The sequence below is a fragment of the Leucopleurus acutus genome, assembly GCF_964270905.1.
Source record: "Leucopleurus acutus genome assembly, chromosome: 9".
NCBI lineage: Eukaryota > Metazoa > Chordata > Mammalia > Artiodactyla > Delphinidae > Leucopleurus > Leucopleurus acutus.
Window position 1 is genome coordinate 19,492,445 of NC_139144.1, and position 23,900 is coordinate 19,516,344.

Below are 23,900 nucleotides of genomic sequence, written 5' to 3' on the forward strand. Positions count from 1 at the left end.
AGATTGCTTTCTCAAAGGTGGTGATTTTTTTAAAGTCTGATAATACCTGATGGTCCAAGCATCCAGAAAATTTATGAAAATGCTGAGACAAGAGAGATCGACTAGGATGAGCAGACAGGAAAGGGGATCCAGGCCAAGTCCTACCACATGGAATCCTAAAGAACTTCAAAAATCTAGTTCAGTCACCCTCATACTGGAATCTGACTGCTGACTGCTTCTTTATAAGAAATTCTTAGATGAGAACCACATGTTACTATACAGAAATAGACAAATACAGAGAATGAATTAGAACATCCTTGGCCAGCCCTCCTGCTGCGAAGTACTGATGCTGTCCCTTTGTCTTTAAATGATATTTCAAATTGAGCTCATTCTGTTCTATCAATCATGTGACGTTTTCTTGTAATTAATCGAAAACACTTAAAAGATGCTAGTCTAGTAATGGAAAAGTTTTAAGAATCAGGTCTATCCAATACAGCATTATTATGGTGCAAACTTGTTTACTAGCCTTCCCGGGCCTTTCTATTTCTTCTCCTTGCTGAGATTTTTAACCTAGAAATTCTGTGCAAATGTCAGAAGTCCCCACCTCCACAGCCCATCACCAATTAAGAAAAGAAAGGCTGTTGAGACATACCACCCCAAATCAGAAAATTCTTCTCCTGTGATAGTAATGAGTTAATAAGCCCCATCTTTCAACCCAACCAGAAATACTCATTTCAGAGTCTTCTACTTTAGCATCTCTAGCAAACATTCCTACTTTCCAAGCTACAAGAGTAAATGGCACTAATGACGAAAGGCAGCCTGCCTTATATGATGGTGTGCAAACATTATTTAGGTTCTGAAAGATAAGAAGGCTGAGAAACAGCATCAACGCCCATTTAAAGCTTCTAACAACCGCTCCAATACGCTAGTACAATTTTGGAGTTAAGTCAAGATCACTTTAAGCAACTACTTGTTGAAACATACTGAATTGGTTCTTTTCCTTTTCCAACAGTCAGGATTTAAACGTTTTTGTTCTTCAGCCAAAGCCTTTGCTTCTAATGTATACATTCTCCTCTCTTCATTCTTCATTTTCTTCCACCTGTCACCAAGGATCACACTTATGGCTCTGTAAAAGAAACATTTACACAGTGTTGAAAGCAAGAATTTTTCAGAAAACTCATGTCAAGTGCTGCTACTTTAGGAAGAAGTAGAAAGTTGAAAGACAAAAATCTCGTCCAACATAGAGAAGGAGAAAGGTCAAGACTACTGTACTCATTTCCAGTAAAATCTGAAGTCATGGTCCATTCATCGTAATCTTGGCAATTAAAGCCTCCTCGAATAGGGCCAATATCTAAAAGGGCTAAAAACTGGATATTTTACACAGCTTAGATTTGAAGAAAAAAGTTAAATATTTCAACGAAATGGTTTGTTTGAATTACCATTGGGTACATCGGTCTTCCAAAGATGTTTAAGATTATTAAGGCAGACAGTGTTTAGTTTAGTATCAGCAGCATATTCAGCTTGTATTGAAAGGTATTCTTACTTTCTGTTTGTGCCCATAACCCATCAAATAGTCACGATAAGCCTTTTTTCATTCATGCAACCGCCGTGAAAACGTGGTGGCGCTAACTATGCACACTTACCACTTACCTCCAAAGACAACACCAAATAAACCTTAGGCCACAGTTACACTTACTACTTAAGAAAACTGGATAAACTCAAAGGGGAAAAAGTCAAACTGGTAAGACCCATCATGATAGAAATTTGAAGCTGTTCCCTATTTATTAATTTGTTCCCAAAACTACTAAAATGGTCTCATCCAGAACAGGCAGACACAGACTGTTTCCCTTTTGTGAAGAGCTTAACCCTCATTAACCCTTAATTTCATGACACTCATACGAAACAGGTGGTCTGGAATGACTGCATGAAGTACGTACAAAAGATTTCACAATGGCTGACATGGAAGCTAGAAAACAGGCATCTGAGCTTTAGAACAGTCGCCACAGAAGCTCTACTTGAAAAGAAATTTAAAATGTAGTAAATGTATGTATTTTTTAATCCAGTAAGTTGATGCAATTCAACATTGCACTGCATCTTCTTTTACTAAAATAAAAACCAGTTTTTATAGTCTCCGAGTTAAAGGTACTATATAATGGTTGACACATTTACTAGTGAAATTGATTAAAAAGTATTCACATATGTATCAATTTCCAAGTCACAGATGCATTTGGTATAAGAAGCTTCTCTTTTTAAAATGGAAGTATTTGGGGTGGGCAAGATGGGTGAAGATGGTCAACAGGTACAAACTTCCAGTTTTAAGTGATGGAGCTGTAATGTACAGCAGGGTGAGTACAGTGAATAATACTGTGTGGTATATTTGAAAATTGCTAAGAACATAGATCTTAAAAGTTCCTATCACAAGAAAAAAAATTCCTAACTATGTATGGTGATGGATATTAATTAGACTAGTTGTGATCATTTCTTAATATGTACAAATAGTAAATCATTATGTTGTGCACCTGAAACTAATATGTCATATGTCAATATATCTCATATATATATATATGTATATATATAAAAAGATCATGAGTCATTAAAACCGGAATTCAAAGCTGAATTATTTTATGTGCATAATCATTTGACTTTTCTCAGAATATCAAGGATTAAGGGAACTAGGAAGAATGGAGAAGATAATTTTAATTCGTGGAGAACTTGGTTGGTTTGAGAGGAAGCGAGCAGTAGAGGATTCTAAGAGATGAGGTATGGGCACAAGCAAACAGTAAGAAGGACTCGCACTGTTAACTTTTATCCCTGGGCTCTAGTGAGGACCCCTCGTAGTCTTTTGACAAACCTGGCAGTCATTACAAACTGCCAATGCCTGCACATCCCATAGCATGACACAGTTGTAAAACAAGTACATCCTTGAGATCTGACACAAGAAGGTGCTAGTCTTTTCTGTAAAGATGGAACAGTCAATTGTTAGAACTGTGTCATCTAACAGGCAAGTGACATTTAATATTATTTTAGAAGGCAGATCCTTACCTCTTAGCTAACCTAATTATCTGTCTAGGTATTATAAAACAGTTACACATGACCCTAAAAATTCCACTTAAACATTTTACTTTAAAATCAACCTGGAAAACAGAATTCAATAATGAAAGCTACTGAATAACTTAACTATCCCAGCTCCTCTGAACTGCACAGAAGTGTTACTGAATTGTTATAGTCAGAATTATCACTATTTTTACCTGTTATCTTTCCCTGGATACATCTGAGTATATTCAACTCTGTATTTTTTGGCAAAAAGCATGAAGGCATTCATTGGTCTTTTGCACTTGTTAGGAGAAGTGGCACTCACAGTCCCTGAGCTGTGGGTTTTGACAGCTTTAGCATACAAGGAATTGGAAGAGAGCTGTGAGGATCCCGGGGAGCCACAGTTTTTACTGAATCCAGATCTTTCAAAGTCTTGACCTCCAGGTCCTCCACAAGACAAAGATGCACGACGCTGACGAGCCATACTACTTAACACATAGACTGCAGAGGAATCCATAGGCGTGAAGTCATAGCTGTAAATAAATACATAAATTCATTAACAGGATTTTTATAGTTATCTGATTTGTGAAAACAGGATTTAAAAAAAAAGACCCTTAAGATCTGATTGGAAATTTCAATGTATTTTACCTTAAATAATGTTACCAACACTACTTTAGCAACTTCACCATTGACAGTTGCTTGTAAGATGAAAGCTTATGTATGCATTTACTAAATTTATTTTTTTTAATCTTAATACAAAATGTTTTTATAAAAGACTTCCAAGCCTCCCCACTTCAAAGGAATCTGTTACAATCCACATACTTTATTCATAGCAAACACCTTCTTCAGATCCCATACAACTCATTCCTACTTTAGATTCATTTTTTTGACAAATTTGATAATCTAATTTGTTGACCTCTAGAAGCCTGAAACTACAAAATTAAAACAGAGTAGCAAGCATATACCAGGCCTAAGGACTAACTACTACAGAAGACAAGATGTTGGGTAAGGACAGATAGAAGTGGTTAAATGTAGCTAAAGAAACTTTAAATGCACAGTAACCTGGGTCATCTGTTTACAATGACATGTAAATACAGTCATACATGCATTAGTCTCCCCTCAAGGCTATCCATATATTATAACATAGCCTAATAACTTAAAACCCCACATTGATCAGGAAAGGCCACATTTTGTTAGGTATGTTCAGTTTATATAGGTATATAAGCTTTCCGTATCATCTCCTTTTCTCAACAAGCTTGCGTGGCGATTATCATTATCCTCTCTTTATATAAAGAAACAAGCTAAAAAAGTATTGTTCACCCAAGGCCTCACAGCTACTAGCTCTCAACCCAGATCTGTTTGTCCAGCTCCAAAGCCCCAGGTTTCCTCATAAGTACCATGGTACTCTGCACTGCTGTTGGCAAACCTCAAGGTGAATAACCATCAGATTAATTGAAAACATCATCTGAAAATTAGAAATAACGTAGACCACAGCCTAAAAATATACCTGTCAAGAGAATTCTCTTGTTCCAACTCTGTTAACTTCTACTGCTTACATTGGTAATCTCAGCAGAAAATCTTTTACTTCACCCCAACTCCTCTTTCTCTCCCTGAAACAGAGATTCTGGCAGTCCATCAACAGGTTGATAATAGCTACTACAGGAATAGTATCCGCCTACAGGTGAAGCAATGTGCGATTATGAATGATTCTGACATACGGAGAGCTACCTGAGTGAGGTGCACGCCATTCACTGCACACAGTAAATGACTTTTACCAATTATCAACCACACAACATCTGCTTTTTTAAAGGTATTACATGAAATAAGTGTACTTACAAGTATGACTCCAAAATCATCCAATAAATGCTTAGCAATCAGTATTATGCCAGAGAAATAGTTTTTGCTATCTTAAGCCCCTCTCATACGTAATTTAGAAAAATAGCAAACTTAAGCATTTGTAAATGAACCTGACACAAAATTATTAATTTCTACTGCAGGAAAATAATTATAATTTGAAATACTGGAAGATTTAAAAATAGGGTAGGCTAATTGCCTACTGAAATTTGAAAACTCCACCATCTAGTGGTACAAATATAACCGTCATCCATTTCCATTATGGATACAATTTAAAGTAGCTTGAAATATTCAATCACAGAATTCATATTTTTGACATGACTACAGCATTATATTACATAAAACATCTTTTTAAAAGAGCTTAATTTTTTGCTATACTGAGCATTCGCTCTCTTTGCTATCTGTTCCTAAAATGTGCCTTATTTCACCTCACTTTTTTTCTACATGCCACTCCTCGAGCTCAGGATGCCCCTTTCCACCGTCACTGTCTATTGCTCTTAAAGAAAAAGTACAATAGTATAGTGTCTATTAACTGAATCAGAAATATTAACTCACTTAACCCTCCCTTCGATATGATCCTCATTTTACAGCTTTTTTCTTTGTTTTGAAGACCATGGAAAAATTAACTTACCCCAGTTTCCGCAGCAAAGCTATCACAGAGCCCGGCTGTGAATCCAGGCAGTCCGCTGCAGAGCCGTGTTGCTAACCAGGCTACACTGCCTCCCAACCAGCACCTACACACGGTACACACGGCCTCATCCATTCCCTTCTCTAGGCTGGAAGCAAAGAGGCAGGCCTATGTCTTAACTGATCTTCAATCCCCAGTGCCAGCACGTTCTAGGCTCTCAAAATGACTGACAACTGACCGAGAGGGTAAAATAAATCACTCTGGAGAACGTAATAATATAAAATTTTAATTGGGCTCATAGCCCGTCTCTGCCACTTACTAATGGTATGAGCTTGGGCAGGTAACCCTCTAGCCTCAGTTTACTTAGCTCTGAAATGAAGATAATATTTGCTATGCAGTGTTGCACAGCTGGCAGAACAGACTGTATAAAACACTTAAGGCAGAGGTGAGCACACAGCAGGTCCTCAACTGGGGTATCAATTATTATTGCAGAAGTAGTCTAGATTGGTAAAGTGACTGTCCTAAACCTGCCTGATGCCTAGAAGATTGGCCTCAATACCCAATGTCTCAAATGCGCTTCTTCAACTCAAGCTCTCACCTGGAAGCTTCCTTTCTACAATAGAGCCACCTACTGTGTTTAAGAGCTCATCCATCAGTTTATTGCTGACTTCTTCTGGTCCTCAGCAAGCTAACATCTACTCCAGTGCCCTTCCTAGACCAGCATGACCCAAGAGCACCTACTGTGTGCCAGCTGGATACTGTAATTTCTAGTCCTCACAACAAGGAGTAGAGTTAGGCAGGTGTTATCACCTCCATTTTACAGTTAAAACACTGAGGCTTGCATTTGCAGCAACATGGATGGGCCTAGAGATTATCGTACTAAGCAAAGTAAGTCAAAAAGACAACCATATGATCTAAAATACGACAGGGAATTCCCTGGTGGTCCAGTGGTTAGGACTCCGTGATTTCACTACCAAGGGCCTGAGTTCAATCCCTAATCGGGGAACTAAGATCCTGCAAGCCACGTGATGCAGCCAAAAATAATACTAAAATAAGATAAAATATGACACAAATGAACGTATCTATGAAACAGAAACAGACTCAAAGACACAGAGAACAGACCTGTGGTTGCCAGGGAAGAGGAAGAGTGGGGGAGGGAGTGAGTGGCAGTGTGGGATGAGCAGATGCAAACTACTGCTGATATACACAGGATGGATAGACACAAGGTCCTACTGTACAGCACAGGGAACTATATTCAATATCCTGTGATAAACCATAATGGAAAAGAATATGAAAAAGAATATATGTATAATAAAAATTTTAAAATAACAAGGAAACAGTATTTCTAATATCACTAAAGTTCTACATTTGTCACCCCAGAGGTAACCATTCTCCTGAACTGTTAATCATTCCTTAATTTCCCAACAATTTTATTATAAAACTCATTCATAAACACAATAGAAACTATAGTGACATTAATTATGTTAAAATAGCAATTATATTAACATGTTACATAATGTTTCATTGTGCAGAAATGAATTAACGTTGCAGGCTTGCTGTCCTTTCAAAGGGTTACTTACAGGCTGGCCCTTTGACTAGCATCCGGAACTTGGATTTTGGGAGGGTTCCCATCATACCCACAACTGATAAGAGTGGCTCACTGTTCCTAAACTGTATGTACAAAAAATACAGTTTACCCTAAACACCTGCTTTCCTTTTGGAAGTTTTTGGTATATGCCAGGCAGAGGCAGCCTATGCAACCAGCTCCCAATAAAACCCCTGGTGCTGCGTGTCTAATAATCCTCCTGGTAGATAATGATTCACACGTGTTGTAGCTCACTGCTGGGGGAAATAAGCTTGTCCTGTGTGACTCCACTGGGAGAGGACTCACTGGAAGCCTGGCTTCCCCCAACTTAAGCCCACGTCTTTCCTGTTCACGACTTTGCTTCATATCTCTTCAATGTAAGATATCATAGCTGTGCATATGACTAAGTACTAAATCCTGTGAGCCCTCCCAGTAAATCACTGAACCTGGGGGTGACCTTGAGGATCCCTGGCGTAACTGTATAATGTGTATTTTACATACTATAGAAAGATTATATAAATGTAATTAGATTTATAATTTTATTAGATATATTTCCAAAGAACATCTGATTCCAGACTAATTTTTACTTAACATTATTTCTAAAGATCCATGTTTTAAAATGTATGGCTACGGTTCATTCAACTTCCACTGACAAAAAGAATTCTACTGTATGATTGTATCACACTATATGCATTCAGTCTCCAGTGAATGAGTACTGATACTGTTTCCACGTCATACGCAACACAGCTTGAACTTTACACATCGCCTAGTGCATGTCTACAAGCATTTACTTCTCTACGGTGTACATACAGAGGAATGGAATTGCCGATATTCACTGGTAGACAATAAAGCGGAAGTATCTTCCAAAATTTTTTTATCCATTTACACTCTCACCAAACATTAGAGGTATCACGGATCTAAATCCTAAGAATACTCTGAGTACTGAACCTTAACAATGTCTTGTTTTTCAAAAAAGACTGTATAAAAGAGAGTCAAACAGCATTTAGATTCCAATCTTGCAGATGTTTGTTGAGCATATAGCCTGTGCCAGGCCCTGTGCTGGTTGATTTTTTAAAATGTTTTTTAAAAATAGTCTCACTTGGGCTTCCCTGGTGGCACAGTGGTTGAGAGTCCGCCTGCCGATGCAGGTGACACGGGTTCGTGCCCCGGTCCGGGAAGATCCCACATGCCGCGGAGCGGCTGGGCCCGTGAGCCATGGCCACTGAGCCTGCACTCCGCAACGGGGAGAGGCCACAACAATGAGAGGCCCGCGTACCGCAAAAAAAAAAAAAAGAAAAAGTCTCACTTATGCTTTCAAAATAAAAAACCATATTAACCTTTTATTTTATTAAACTGAATTTATTTAAAATCTTCAGGCCAGCAGAAATTCTTGAAAATTCTCTACTTAAAGGCCTATGGATTTGATAATTATCTTAAAGAATGGGTCTTGGGGCTTCCCTGGGCGCAGTGGTTAAGAATCCGCCTGCCAATACAGGGGACACGGGTTTGAGTCCTGGTCTGGGAAGATCCCACATGCCGCGGAGCTACTAAGCCCGTGCGCCACAACTGCTGAGCCTGCGCTCTAGAGCCTGAGAGCTACAACTACTGAGCCCGTGTGCTACAACTACTGAAGGCTGCATGCCTAGAGCCCATGCTCCGCAACAAGAGAAGCCACTGCAATGAGAAGCCCGTGCACCGCAATGAAGAGTAGCCCCTGCTCGCTGCAACTAGAGAATGCCCATGCACAGCAACAAAGACCCAACGCAGCCAAAACTAAATAAATAAAAGCTAACTTTTTTTCAAAAAGAAGAAAGAATGGGTCTTAAAATCCCAGATATCATATACTTTCTCTGGGTTCCTTCTGGGAGGAGGGTGACCAACTGCCCCCATTTTCCCAGGACTGAAGGGTTTCCAGTGGTGCAGGACTTTCAGTGCTAAAACCAGAAAAGTTCTGCACAAATTCAGACAGTTGGTCAACTTTCTTGAATGTCAGCACACATGGGTCCTTGTCCTATTATACCACTTACTAATAGGGTGATCTCAGGAAAAATCACTTTCCTCTTTAAGTCTTTCCAAATGTCAACTTTTTGCTGTTTTTACAATTTTTAATCCATGCAACTAATGCCCTTGGTCAAAATGAATAGTAAACAAAGACATAGTTAACTAAAGAAAAAGAAAGATACAATTAACAGACTTATGGTCTGGTTCAAAACAACTGGCCAGATTTAGCAAATTTTTCTTTTCTTAACTATCAAAGATGATCTATTTAATTCCTAGACATATAATGCGGTATTTTCCTAATCTTAAATGTTTTATGAAGTCACTTTTCCTACATGACTACTCCATGTAAAAGTCTTTTTTTTTTTTTGAAGTATAGTTGATTTACAATATTGTGTTAGTTACTGGTATACAGCAAAGCGATTCACTTATATATATATATTTAATATACATATTCTTTTTCAGATTCCTGTCCTTTATAGTTTATTACATACTACCCTGTACTACACAGCAGGACCTTGTTGTTTATTATATATATAGTAATTTATATATTAGTATCTGTTAATCCCAAACTCCTAATTTATCCCTCCCTACCCCCCCTTTCCCCTTAGGTAACTATAAGTTTGTTTTCTATTTCTGTGAGTCTAATTCTGTTTTGTAAATAAGTTCATTTGCATCATTTTTTAGATTCCACATATAAGTGATGATATATGGTATTTGTCTTTCTCTGACTCACTCCACTTAGTATGATAATCTCTAGGTCCATCCATGTTGCTGCAAATGGCATTATTTCATTCTTCGTAAAACTCCTCGAGGGACTTCCCTGGTGGTGCAGTGGTTAAGAATCTGCCTGCCAATGCAGGGGACACAGGTTCGAGCCCTGGTCTGGGAAGATCTCACATGCCGAGGAGCAACTAACCCCGTGCGCCACTACTACTGAAACTGCGCTCTAGAGCCTGCGAGCCACAACTACTGAACCTGCATGCCACAACTACTGAGCCTGCACTCTAGAGCCCACAAGCCACAACTACTGAGCCCGCAAGCCACAACTACTGAGCCCACACACCTACAGCCCGTGCTCCGCAACAAGAGAAGCCACCACAATGAGAAGCCCATGCACCACAAGGAAGGGTAGCCCCTGCTCGCCACAACGAGAGAAAGTCCGCATGCAGCAACGAAGACCCAACTCAGCCAAAAATAAATTAATAATAATTTAAAAACTCGAACTATATTATTTTACTTTAATTACCAAGTATTTATTCATATACAATTGACCCTTGAACACTGTGGGTTTGAACTGCATGGGTCCACTTACACATGGATTTTTTTCAATAGTAAATACTACTCAGTCCACGGTTGGTTGAATCTGCCTACACAAAGGGCTGGCTGTAAGTTATATGTGGATTTTCGACTGTGTAGAGGGTCAGTGCCCCTAACCCCTGTGTTGTTCAAGGGTCAACTGTACATCCCTCTTCTAAGTAGTCCTTTTATAATTCTCAGATCTTTAAAGGTTTAACCTCCTAAACAGCAATCATTAGGGAGATTAAGAGTAAACTTTAATTTTTTTTTCAGAGAGAGAAAAAAAGGAATTCAATATTACCTTTTAAATGTATCAAAAACACCTGAATCATCAAAATTAATGGCATCGGGGTGTCCAGGAGGTAGACATACATCACCAACATGAATTTCACAACATGGAATGCCATGCTGTACCACAGTCAAGCTTGGATAAAATGATGACCAACCTAAAGTTAAAGCAAACTATTGTTACATAAAGGATGGAGATTGACAGAAAGCATCCAAATTATTTATTATATGATAGCTATGTCACTTCTGAGTCTTAAAAAAAGTATGTCATAGATTTATAACACAAGTCATATATCTTTGCCACAAAGCAAATCCAAGTGTTTTATTTAAACAATGCAAAAGCGCTCCAAAACTAGTTTAACTCAGCATTTTACTAATATATCAAATTCTATCAATCAGCACTTCCACTGACCTACAAGACAGTAAATGATAAATGATGATGGAGACCATGAAATAGTCTCTGAATCATTACGTTTGACAGTGTTAATGTGATTCAGGTGTAAAGCATATTTGGCCTCAACCAAAATTCAATTACCAGAATACTCCATTCCCCAAACTATATCAAAACAACAGAGCTTATTATAGTATGCTACATGAATCTACAAGTTCATACCCACAGGAAGTAGAGCTCCACCCGACTACTGCTAAGACATTTAAACATCATTAGGTATTATTATAAGACACTTCCTATGGTAGTTTTATTTAGTTTGAAAGAAGTTTTCCCTTCAAAACGTTTTTTCTTAATCATCAAATAATTATGCCACAAGATATAAGTATAGATTTAAGAAGCTTTCTTTAAAAAGTTACTACAAATTGAAAATTGAAGCCCTACCTTTATTTTTAACATAGAAAGGGTGGTCCAGTTTACACTCTACAGTAAGTAAACCATCTTCGACTGTACCAGGATCAAAAGTCAACTTCAGTACAGACTCGCCAAATGATATACTTTCTTCATGTGATAACAACTTTAGACCATCAGAACCATAGCCCTGGAAATACATGCATAGAGTAAATAAATTGGCAATGTTCAACTCAACATGGAGTGAAGTTCCTATTATGTGTAAGACTTTGTGGAAAAGGTAAAAATAAACAAGACAGGATCCTTCCCATTAAGGAGCTTTTGACCCAGTAGCGAAGAAAGGCAGATATTACTACAATATAAAGCTGACTGGAATAAGTGCTTCAATCCAAGTACAAATAATGCTAATGGAGTTTAATAAAGGGAGATATTAACTCCAAGAGAAAAAGATTGGGGGGGCTTTCAATTCCCATTTGAACTGGAATCTAAAAGGAGAATGCAATTTAGAAAGGTACAAGAACCTGCCTTACACCAGGAATAGTTGTGACTAATAACTTCTTTGGAGAGTGCTGAGTATCTGCTAAAAATACAAGATTAGTTCAGAGTTGGGGCAAATAAGACTGCAAAGGAGGGCCCAGTTAGTAAGTAAGTAAAGGGATCTTAAAGACAGGCAAAATGCTTAAACTTTCCTTTGAGAAGGCACTGGGAAGTCAATGAAAATATTTTTATTAATATAATTGTTGATTTTAAGATGATGACAAAGACTACAGATAAAAGGTACCTCTAGTATTCAATTTATTTGAAGATATAACGAGAGAACCCCATTACAGTCTTGAACTGACAAGTGCAGTGGTGGTAGAACCGGGCTGAATTTAAATTCAATCAATATTTATTGAGCACTTAGTACATGCCAGGTGCTAGCCTCTGAAAACACATGATCCCTACCCTTAAATTCACAGAAAAACAAAGGAGACAGACATGCCAACAGCTAGCTACAGTGTCCAGTCAAAGTAACTAATGAAAGAAAAGGATAAATGTAAAAAATCTTTAAGGAAACAGAATGGATCAACTGATTACAAAGAGAGGAAACAGTCAACTTCATTCATGTTTTGAATGAAGCAGTCAAGAAAAGGTTTTGAGGACTTCCCTGGTGGTCCAGTGGTTATGAATCTGCCTTCCAATGCAGGGGACACAGTTCGATCCCTGGTCAGGGAACTAAGATCCCACATGCTGCGGGGCAACTAAGCCCGCGCGCTCTGGAGCCCACACGCCACAACTAGAGAGAAGCCCGCGCGATGAAACGAAGAGCACGTGCTGCAACACAGCCAAATAAATACATAAATATTAAAAAAAAAAAAAAAAAGAAAGAAAGAAAGGTCTTGAATCTGGCAATCAAGAAAGGGTAGTAATACTCTTAAAAGGGGAAAAATGGACCTGGATGGGGAAGAAAAAGGTGAATCCAGTGTTGGCTATACTAGTAACTAGATTACAGAATCTTCTAATTCTTAGAGCTATAAGAATTTAAAGCTAATCCCAGTTCCGTCTTACAGATCAGGAAGGCAATACCCAGTGGGGCTGATAGACTGCCCAAGGGCAGTCATACAAATAGCTGCTGGCAGAGCCAGAAACAGCCCAGCTTTCCTGACTGCAAGAAAGACCAAAGCAGTTTCCACAGACCACCAAGGAGCTGCTGTCGACATTATCATCAGAGAAAAAGTGGTGAAGAGAGTGAGGAAGGGTAGACCCTTATTAACATTCAACATCATGGGCAGACAAGCCACCAGTCCAGACAGACAAGACATCAGAAGGAGAAGCAGGGCACTGCCATGCTACGCAAATCAAGGGCAGACACTATGTCAAACACTGCAGAAATGTCAAAAAAGAACAAGCAGAAGTCTCTTTAGCAATCAAAATAAAACTAGTAACCTTTGAGACGATTTTAGTAGAGCAGCAGAGGCTGAAGTCGGACTACGGTGAACTTCACTATGTAATGCTTACAGCAAGAAGGGGAGACTGAAGGCCGCCAAGTCAGGACTGCTGTTCTCAAGAGACTCACTAGTAGGGGACAGCAGGCGCAGAACAGGAATTTTACACAAGCACACTTCACATGCCCAATTTCTCTGCCCACAATGGAGGTGGAGAAATTGAAGATTTCAAAGATAAAGGTTTCATCCAACATTTATCCTACTGCTTGCTGCCCACTACTGCCTTTGCTTATCGACTTAGAAAACACCAGCATTTTAATGGGTCATTTTAAATGTAACTCGGTCAATTCTCACTTATCCATAGGAGAATTAACCACTTTGTAGATTACCTAAGGTAAGGCTTTGGTTTGTTTATTTATTCATTTTGTGTTTAATGCCAGTTTAATTTTCCCCAAAATAAAATGTGTAAAAAGTGCTAAGAAATACACTCTTGTTTCCATCTAAGAAAGCTTCATTATAAAGGTAAAACCTAAAGTCGCTTCTCCTCTCCATCGGGCTAAGCAACAGAGTCACAGGAGCTCCTCCCAAAATGTCAAATGTCATTTAAACATGGAAGCAAATGGGAGGATACACCTGCAGATTAATAACAAACCTATGTTCCCTTTTGAAAGACTTGTAAAAGTTTTAAGGATTTTAAATCAACCTTGTGAGTGCCCATCTGGAGATCTTCCTCATTATCGCAGCCTTCAGTTCTAGCAAAATCTTCCACATCCTGCCATTCCTTATTGCTTCCCTTATGAAAACACAGTCGTGTGCCTACAGTTTAAGTAAAAAACAAGTATTAGATATGTGACTACTGTGCTTGCTACACAAATAAACTGTAAAGAATTCAAGCATTTTTTACCTTTCAAAAAACAGTGCCAAGCAGTCGAAGGCCAGGAATTGCACCACCCCAAGTCGTCATCATCCGAGAGGGAGGACATGCAGAAAATACCAGATTCTGACTCACTGCTTGCCTGTGGAAAAAATATTACAAACTTTCTAGGTTTTCTTTTGTAAGATGTATTTTGTTAATCTGTGTCTTCAGACTATCTATCTATCTACCTACCTACCTATCTACCTACCTACCTAGCTACCTACCTACCTAGCTAGCTGGCTAGCTATGCCAGGTCTTAGCTGTGGCATGCCGGATCTAGCTCCCCGACCAGAGATCGAACCCAGGCTTCCTGCATTGGGAGCACAGTCTTAACCACTGGATGGCCAGGGAAGTCCCGAGACTTTCTTATTAGTGGATAACTTAATCATTCTAAACTTAGGGGGAAAAATCACCTTCAAAAACTGAAGTTCTGGGAAGTTTTAGTTAAATGCATGTTCCCACTGGTAACAAACTTTCCTAACAGTTAATAGAGCTGTACATATAACTGAATCCAGATCAGCAGGAGAACAGCGAGAGAGACTGTTTCCCATCTGCATGTGCTTCAGAAGAACTGCTTAGAGAGGGAAAGTTCATGTTTTTCAGCTGCTGTACAGATTTCATAAAGTTTAACCTCATGAATAAACTTACCCTTTCATGTCTGACTGGTGTTTGCTCCTTCCAGTGGTGATGAGCGAAGGCTGGCCCACCCTTAGAAGAGGACACCGGTGGAGGGCGCGCATAGGAATGTAAACTTTTGCTAGTAGCTATGATGTGTACAGGAGATGATCTAAAATAAAGAAACTGTTTTAACCACAAAGCAAAGGTCCTTAAAGTAAAGCTTTCCTTTTGGTGAACTTCATATTCATAACACCAATGTTATTACATATAAGACACCTCTGGGAAACACTAATAAAGACATCAGGGTTTCGTCTATAGTATGTTGTTCCTTAACATCTTACCCAAACCCCCTTCACACATTTTAAACACTGTTTTTTTCAGATTAGATAATGTACTTTAAATTCCAAACTACTGTTTCATTTACTCATTCACTCATTTTTATATCACTAAGCACATACAAGTGTGCAGTTTCATTCATGAAGGATGATACCCCCTTATGCAGGGCTCCCGATCCCTTTCTCTCTCCTACTGTGATGTGGTCACCAAATCTCGGCCCTCCAAGCTCAACGTGACCAACACGGAACTCTTTATCTACCAACCACCTGTATCACTGGGCAGATACAGTGAACTACCTGAAGCTAAAATGTTTAAACTTATTATAGTAGAAAACAGCCTATTTGCAAAGCATCTACACATAAAGCCAGCTACTTCTGCACCAGGATCACCTTAAAAAAGTAAGTTACCTCTTGCCCCGCTTTCCTGTCAAAAGTCTCTTTACCAGGCAGTGCTCCCTTCAGAGTACACGGGGTTCCCCAGAACACACTAAGATCCTTCCCCCACAAACATATAAGAGGGGTAACAGCAGCAAGCCCATAAAGGACGACCAGTAAGGTATACTGACTCGGGAGTCTGGAAAGCAGCAGAAAGGAAAATTTCAGGGTCTAAGAAGTAAATCTGAATTGTCCCAAATCAGGACAATTCTGAGATGCCAACTAAGGATTTGGTCCTTAACAGAAAGATGTTTACACGTATCTGTACTAATCCTCTTTCTAAAAAGAGGAGGGACATCTTACTTTCCAATTCTTCCCTTATTCTCTGAGAAATCTGATTAGCCCTCATTTTTTTAAACTTAACATTTTTTATTATACCTTCGCAGAAATCAATTTTTAAACGAGGATCCATATATAAAACTGTACATTGCTTTCACGTTCGTAACACTTCTTAAGTAAAAAGCCCTCAAATTTCCATGCATTTTAGCTTACTCTCCAATCAACTTTGGATTTCAAAATACAAATATTTCATCTTTGCCCACTTTCTTCCTTTTATTACACATTTACATCTTTATGAAGTATAAGAGGATGGCCAAACTGCTAAAAATTCCTTAAACTCATTCCTGCCTTCGTGACTAGTAAAAGAAAATGGGTTTATCAGTTCTTCTGTTTAACCATTTAAAAGACAAATAACAATGTAATGTTCTAAAATGTATATGGCCTAAATGTTCCGTAAAAATTAATATGCTGCATGTGCCTGAATCACTAACACCATGGTCTCTTCATCCCTCTATCTATGCCAGGGATAATACAAATTTTACCTGTCCTCAAGCCCTTGGTACTGTACAGTTACAACTTCAGACATCCCAAGTTCAGTAACTAACACAGTTTAACACTCTACAAGAAGTCACGAGAACAGCACTGACTGTCAGAAGGCAGGCAAGACAGCAGAGCGCGACTCTTGCTCTTGTTCCCTAGGGAGAAGGGACGCACAGAAAATGCCGCAGAGAGTAATCTACATCTTTAGGGAGCTACTCCTTTACTTTTTTTTTTTAACATTAATTTTCTTCTGAGGGTTTTACTCAACTTTCCATGAACTAAATTATTAATCCTCATGAGCTTACTGTGAAAAATGAAAAGTACTCTCTCTAAACTAAAATCGGGGAAAAAAGAAAGTCCAATAGTAAAATCAGAGTTTTTTTTTTTAATTGTAAAGCAATTTTTCACTTTTTGACTATTAAGATTACAATGAAAACTGGGACAATAAAGGAAGTAATACTTTGAAAGGCAACTTTTCATTCTTGTGGAACTCTTCATGGATTAAACTGAAGTTAATTAAATTGAATTTGCTCTAATCAAAACCAATGACCTTGCTGAATAGAAGAAAAACAGCGTAACTTGCTGGGCTTCACACCTAACAAGTTTATTCTTTAGCAAAGAACTATACTAACTTAGGAACACTACCAAAATTCAGTTATTCCTACATCACCTATTATGGACTCTGGTCTACCCACTCACATGAGTGCAAACCTGGGTATTTTTTTCTCTTCCCTACAAACAATCATATTTATCTATGTCTTTTTACATAGCCAATTTTATAATTTGGGGTATAATTAATAAAATATTATCCATTTAGGTATCTCTAGGAATATTAGTTGGAAGCTTCCATAATTTCATAGCACCATTAATTCATTTTCTTAAACTCTGGTCTGGTTATATGAAACAGTGGTTTCTACCAATGGGAGTCTACTTTTATAAGTTCAACATTTTAATATTAGCAAACATAAATAACATAAGGCCACATACACTGTGGAAAAAAATAAACCTAGACCAAAAGGAACCAAACTCAAGGTTGATAAAAGTTTAAAATATGTCTATTTTAATTATGATTCCTTAGACATATATAATTTTCATCTCTCTAAGTAGAAATATATAATAAAAGTATTCTTGGTCTGATGTATTTTTTTGATGACTTTAAACCATTTACAAATATTTTTGACTCTGCTGTTCTCTTATCACTTTTATCTAATTCTCAAAATATGAAATCATGACATTGGGTGAAACAGCTCTTTGATTATTTTAAGACAAAGAGCTTAATTCTAATGACTTTGATAAACCACTCATGAGATGGTCAAGATTACTTTTAACTCTAGAAAAAAAAAGCATTTTGTCATGATAAAAGTTTTCAATTAAAATACAGCCAATGTTCCCACCTGTTGTAAAATGAGCACTGCATAAGTGGACTTTGTGGACTGGTGGCGATATTTGCTAATTCTGTTAGCCAATCCACCTCATTTTCACGGTAAGTGTTTTCTGATATTTCTGAGGTATTTTGGTTCCAAGATGGTCTTGGATATTCTTGATGTGACACATCTGAACTTAGCTGGTATATGGCAGATTGAGTAGGATCACTCTGAACAGCCTGAAGTTCAGGAAGATCATCTGCAAATAAGCACACTCGAAATTATAAGAAGGAAATTACTAATACAGGGAACAATTCTGCAATCACACCTGGAAGACAGGTCCTCAAATTTTGTGAGAGGAAACGTGTAAATTCTAAATGTTTTCTTGAACGAAAACAAGTTTCAACTGAAAAAAAAAATGACATCTTATACATTTAAGGGCCAACGGAGTCTGACAGAAAAGTAAACCTAGCAAATGTAAATGGATTAATGACTTCACTACTCAAACCATGTAACTACCACAACTGTTCACCAACTGTTCTGTTTGTGTTTTCTGACTTTTTCCCCCAGTTTTTTATAGCTCACCTGGGAATAATCCATATACCACTGAGACATTTTTATGTTAACATGTTAGAGGAAAAAGGCGTTTTATGGGTACACAGATGTACTTATTGTTCACACACTTGAACCTGTTCAACAAGATTACTGCAATATATGAAAACAACAATTTTCAAAGATGAAACCTAGATCATATTATATATTTTCAGGTACTACTTGTTAGACTTTATCTATGCTAAATTATTTCTTTTTAATGAGAAAGTCTGAACTCAGTAATATTTATTACTTATTTTTTTCCAGAAAGTGTGTTCCCGAAAGGTAGTTCATGCCAGACTCTCAGCTACCCAAGAAAGAAAACCAGAAATAGTACCCAAGGACCACTCATGTACATGCCAAGGCTATGAACACTGTAAGATAGACTGAATTCTAAAAAATTGAATTAAAAATTAAAGAAAAAGAAAGGAGGGGAGAAAAAGCATCTTGCAGGCCTTAAAAAAGAAAAACCACCACCAAAACAACCCTCTTTGAAACACATACCTACAAACTCTACAGATCCACTGGGTCTCTTCAATATATGTCAAAAAACTCTTCCAGTCTTGAGAGTTCTCCTAAACTGTCACTATAAAAGTACATACTCCTAATTCCTATTCAGGGGAATATCCCAGAATAGCTCACTAAAACAGAAATGTCTTACAAGTACTGATTCAAGACACCTATTCATAAAAGTGACTAGAAGGTATCCCCCCCTTCACAGAGCAGCTAAAATATCACACCAACTTAAGACAATTCCACTCTGTAATTCTCATGGTGGTGGAGCCGTTTCCCTTCCTTCACTGCCAACACTGTTCTTTGACTATCTTTATTTACTGTAAAGGGTTCATTTCTGTCTTTCAAGTTACGGAAACTACTTTTAAACTGAAGTCATGAGGGGTGGTACAAGTTTTTGACCCCCTGAGCCCTAGGTTCCTGATTTCCTCCTGAACCTAAAATGTGACAATGGAGGAATCAACTACCTGATTGAACTGGGGCTTCTTGCTCAATAGTAACCACTCCTCAATGAATATTCGGGCCCAGCAATCTCTCAGCATTCAAACAGGTTATGTCCCAAGACCTTTAAGATCTCCAAATTTCCAAAGAAGACTCCAGCATATAACCTCCTTTACTTCAACATTTATAAAATGAGGACACTCACATCTCAGGTTTTTGGTAACATCAGAGAGAAATGCATATTAAATGGGAACAAAGCCAAGATGAAAAGTTGGCAGCAAGCCAAGATCACTCTTCACCTGTTCACTGTCTCCAACAGCGAGCTCAAGGCAATACGATTCAGAGTCATACCTCAACAAACCTACACACTTCTACAGGTCACGTATCTTTGGAGTAGCTCAGCAGTAGTGATAATCACAAATGTCAGATCCTCAAATTTCAAGGGTCCACTGTAATTTCCCCATCATACCAACAAACCAGGCGTGAATAGTGGCCAGCATAATTTGCTGAGCTCACATGGATATTTCAAAAGTAACATTTTTTGAAAAGCCACACAGCAAGGTTTTCATAAGGTGTTCAAAGGCTCATCTTTATCCACAAAGGCAGTTTAGTTTGAAAATTTGTAAATGAGTCTCTATGATAACCATAAATAGCCCCAAGTTAGGTTGGTTTTAAGTAATACTTCACAAGCAATAATAAGAGAACACTGAAAACTTCTGATGTACAAAAACTTGACATACTTTTTATCAGTTCAAGGTAGGTGGAAAAGCTAGCTAAACATGAAAATTAATCTGAATCTCAGTGAGATTCCTAAGAACTTCATTTTGTTTACCAAGCTCCATGTGCTCATCACAAGAGTTGTATCCGGGTGAGGATGGCAAATTTTCATTACACTGCAGCAACTCCAATGAGTCATTCATTCCTGAAGCTCTCTTGTCCATTACTAGCAGGAGTTTCTGTACTGCATTAGGCACCTGATTTGTCTTCACTTCCCACACCATGTTATGGTGCTCCGACTTAAAAATAATATAAGAAAAAAATGTCAAGTCATGTGATTTGGAAATAATGTAAGTATAAAATAATGTAAGTATAAAGTCAATCAGAGACATCACAATGTTGTATCTTTAATCACACATTGCTATCTGTATCCCCCTCAAAACCTTTAGACATGGATGACTGAAGGTCTATTCTATTTTGCACATTTTTTGGAAGATTCTATTTTAATTTCTCTAGTATTTATCAACTGTGTTCATTATTTTGTTTTCTCATCTTCTGAAAGTGAACAAGTTTAACGAACTTAAAATTACAGTCTCTAACGAATATTTTTAAAAGTTTCTTGGGACTTCCCCAGCAGTCCAGTGGTTAAGACTCCGGACTTCCACTGCAGCGGTCGCGGGTTCGATCCCTGGCCAGGGAACTAAAATCCCTCAAGCCGCGTGGCAGGGCCAAAACAAAACAAAACACAAAACAGACCAAAAAAAAAATAGAAAAGAGTTTCTTAAAATGGCCATATACTATACTTCTTATAAAAATAAAAATGTTTTCTTAATGAGAATTTGGGACCTAACCATACTAAAAAGATACCTGACCTTCTGAATAGGCTACAATTTTTACAAAGATTAATAATATAAAATGTGGTTATACCTTTTACACTCTTGCCTTTGGACGATGATCAAATCTGTTATTTAACATGGGTGACAGAAGCAGCAAGATTTCCTGATTTCTCACTACTCCAAATCTCATTTTTTAGAAGTTCTAATGAGTTAATATGAAATACACAAAAAATTCTAACATATAGTTTTTTTTCCTCAAAATAAAACAAAATATACTGCTCTTAAAAGTCAACAAAAGTCAGGAACTCCCTGGCAGTCAAGTGGTTTGGATATGGCGCTAACTACTACCGGGGTTAGCCGAGGCCTGAGTTCGATCCCTGGTTAGGAAACTAAGATCCCGTGGTGTGACCAAAAAAAAAAAGTACCATAAAAGTCAGGTACCCTAGCCCAGGCTGATCAAAAAATGCAGTGAAAGGACATTTATACCAGAGCTTTCTAAGCCATGTCATAATCACCAACAAACACTGACAGATTTTTTTCTACAAAGGCTTTTCCAATGAACTTTTAAATCATGAAATGTTATCCTGACTATAAAATATATGACCACTGTGGACAAAAATGAAAAAAGCTTTTCTTAAAAAATAAAAGGAATATAATAATTATCTCTCTTTTAAAAAATTTACTTTTTATTTATTTATGGCCGCGTTGGGTCTTCGTTGCTGAGCGTGGGCTTTCTCTAGTTGCGGCGAGCGGGCTTCTCATTGCGGTGGCTTCTCTTGCTGCAGAGCATGGGCTCTAGGCACGCAGGCTTCCGTAGTTGTGGCTCACGGACTTAGCTGCTCTGTGGTATGTGGGATCTTCCCGGACCAGGGCTCGAACCCGTGTCCCCTGCATTGGCAGGTAGATTCTTAACCACTGTGCCACCGGGGGAGCCCCTATAATAATTATTTCTAAGCCCACCAACCCGAGTTAGATACTGTGACATTCTGATGTACTATCTTACAATCCAATCTCTTTTTCATGCACAGACCTACGTTTTACCTAAATAAAATCATTTTTTTCCTTCATACTTCATATTATATATATTAATAGTTGAGACCTTTTCCTTAACATAAGTTCATAAGCACTTTCCTATGTCATTAATTTTTTCAAAGATCTATTTTAAATAGTTAAATAATATACATCATCAGGATGTACCAAAATTTATTTATCCCTCCTACTGCTAAACATATTCCCAGTTTTTCCAATCTTCTAAATAACAGTGAATTTACATTCTTTTTTTTTAAGTATTTGCTTATATCTGGTTATTTCTTTAGATTCCCAGAGACAGATTAGTAGTCGGATGGCAATTAAACATCTTAAGGCTTTTGACACATACAGCCAAACTGACCACTGCCTTACTTTATTTCTAATATTTTATTTCAGATGCTTTCTGCCTGTACTCCTCAAATATTACCCATTTCTTGGGCACTTAGAGCCTTACACAATACCGACTGTGAGATGTAGTATGGAGTAGTGAAAAGGGCACTGGGGTAGGTGGAAGGAAACAGGTTTGATACCAGCTTAATCACTTACTAAATCTATGAACTAAAGTGACTGAGCTTCAATATCTCCATCTGAAAACAGGGCTAATGACTCCTGCTCTTTTCTTCCTAGAGCAGTTGTGAGGATGAAATGAAACAAAGTGAGTAAAAAAAAAAAAAATGTAATATGACTTTAAAAAAAACTTTTTTATCCCTAGACTGACATAGGGCAATATTATGCATACTATGGGCATTTCATGTTCTAAACAGGATAGTTATTGAAAACAGTTAACAACAGGAGACCAGACAACTAGCTATTCAGCTTCGGTAATTTCCTCCCTGGGAAATCTGACAAGTTATCCAACACATCTCAATAAAAAGTCACAGATCATACCACTACTTTAAGCAAATAACAGTTTATCTAAAAGATGTTTGAAGCATTCCCAACAAATGAACACTTTTCCAGTAGGTACAAGCTATTATGTAGTGATTAATCACAGTCTTATGATATAGTTACAGCAAATCTGCTAGGGTATAACAAATAATTTCCTACAAAATTGGTGGCTACAAGAGATATGGTAACACAAATCGACTTCTCAAGCATAAGTAGCCAAATCCTGATTCTGAGCCTCCACCTTCTCGTTGCAAAAGCCAAGCAAACTTAGCTTGATCTGAGATTCTCGACCCTAGTGGCACACAGAACCATGTCTGCTTCAAACCAGTGATGCCCAGGCCCCACCTTCCTTCCGAAGCAAGTGGTTTATTTGGTCTGGGGTACAACCCTGGTGCACTGGTTTTTACTTGTTTTCTTTCAAAAGAACCCCTGGTGTGTTGTGAGAACCAGCAGGCTAAAAATGACTGCCACATTCCTTTTTATGTAAATATATGTGTGTGTGTATATATATTCATTTATTTAATACATATTATGTACAAGGCACTATACTAGGTGCATCGATGAACAGCTTATCATGAATCTCAAGGAATCTTCACTTTAGTGGAAAGATATAAGCAAATGACCATAGTTCTACAAAGCCAGGGCTTGGCTATGAATGGGTAAAAAAGAAGGATGGGAGGCTCCCAATGAGAGAAACTCACACGAGCAAACTCACACAGTTAGCAAAGGACTGGATGAAATCAGAACATAGAAGCCAGTAGGCAGGATGGCCTTTGTGTCTCCTGGTCATCCATCAATACTAAGGCTGGAAAGGCAGACTGGGATCAGAATCTTCAATCCTAATTTAGGAAAACTGGTTAGTTGGTTTGTTTTTTGTAGACAAGGGTAAGTAAGGACTTTGACAGTAGACTACTGAGTTCATATTATATTTGCTACTTGCCAGCTATGTGCCCTGGACAATTTATTTAAAATCTTTATGACTTGTTTGTAAAATGTAAATAATAAAAGCA

The 23,900-nt window shown here is 37.9% G+C and overlaps 1 protein-coding gene across 5 annotated transcripts in view; it reads right to left on the minus strand.

Moving 5' to 3' along the window:
• HBP1 (HMG-box transcription factor 1) overlaps positions 1 to 23,900 on the minus strand; it is a 30,997-nt gene that overhangs the window by 1,229 nt on the left and 5,868 nt on the right. For 2 of the 5 annotated variants that reach the window (XM_082846090.1, XM_082846091.1), the window contains exons 2-11: positions 23,606 to 23,729; positions 20,253 to 20,436; positions 17,906 to 18,134; positions 14,953 to 15,091; positions 14,293 to 14,404; positions 14,092 to 14,204; positions 11,497 to 11,653; positions 10,678 to 10,822; positions 3,228 to 3,545; positions 964 to 1,105 (exon numbers count right to left, since the gene is read on the minus strand). In XM_082846090.1, the coding sequence (XP_082702216.1) occupies positions 964 to 1,105; positions 3,228 to 3,545; positions 10,678 to 10,822; positions 11,497 to 11,653; positions 14,092 to 14,204; positions 14,293 to 14,404; positions 14,953 to 15,091; positions 17,906 to 18,134; positions 20,253 to 20,436; positions 23,606 to 23,680 (1,614 nt within the window). In that variant the 5' untranslated portion in view covers positions 23,681 to 23,729. Of the gene's footprint in view, positions 1 to 963; positions 1,106 to 3,227; positions 3,546 to 10,677; positions 10,823 to 11,496; positions 11,654 to 14,091; positions 14,205 to 14,292; positions 14,405 to 14,952; positions 15,092 to 17,905; positions 18,135 to 20,252; positions 20,437 to 21,656; positions 22,153 to 23,591; positions 23,730 to 23,900 lie in introns of those variants that run through there. The other 3 variants (XM_082846093.1, XM_082846092.1, XM_082846089.1) reach the window with 3 other exon arrangements.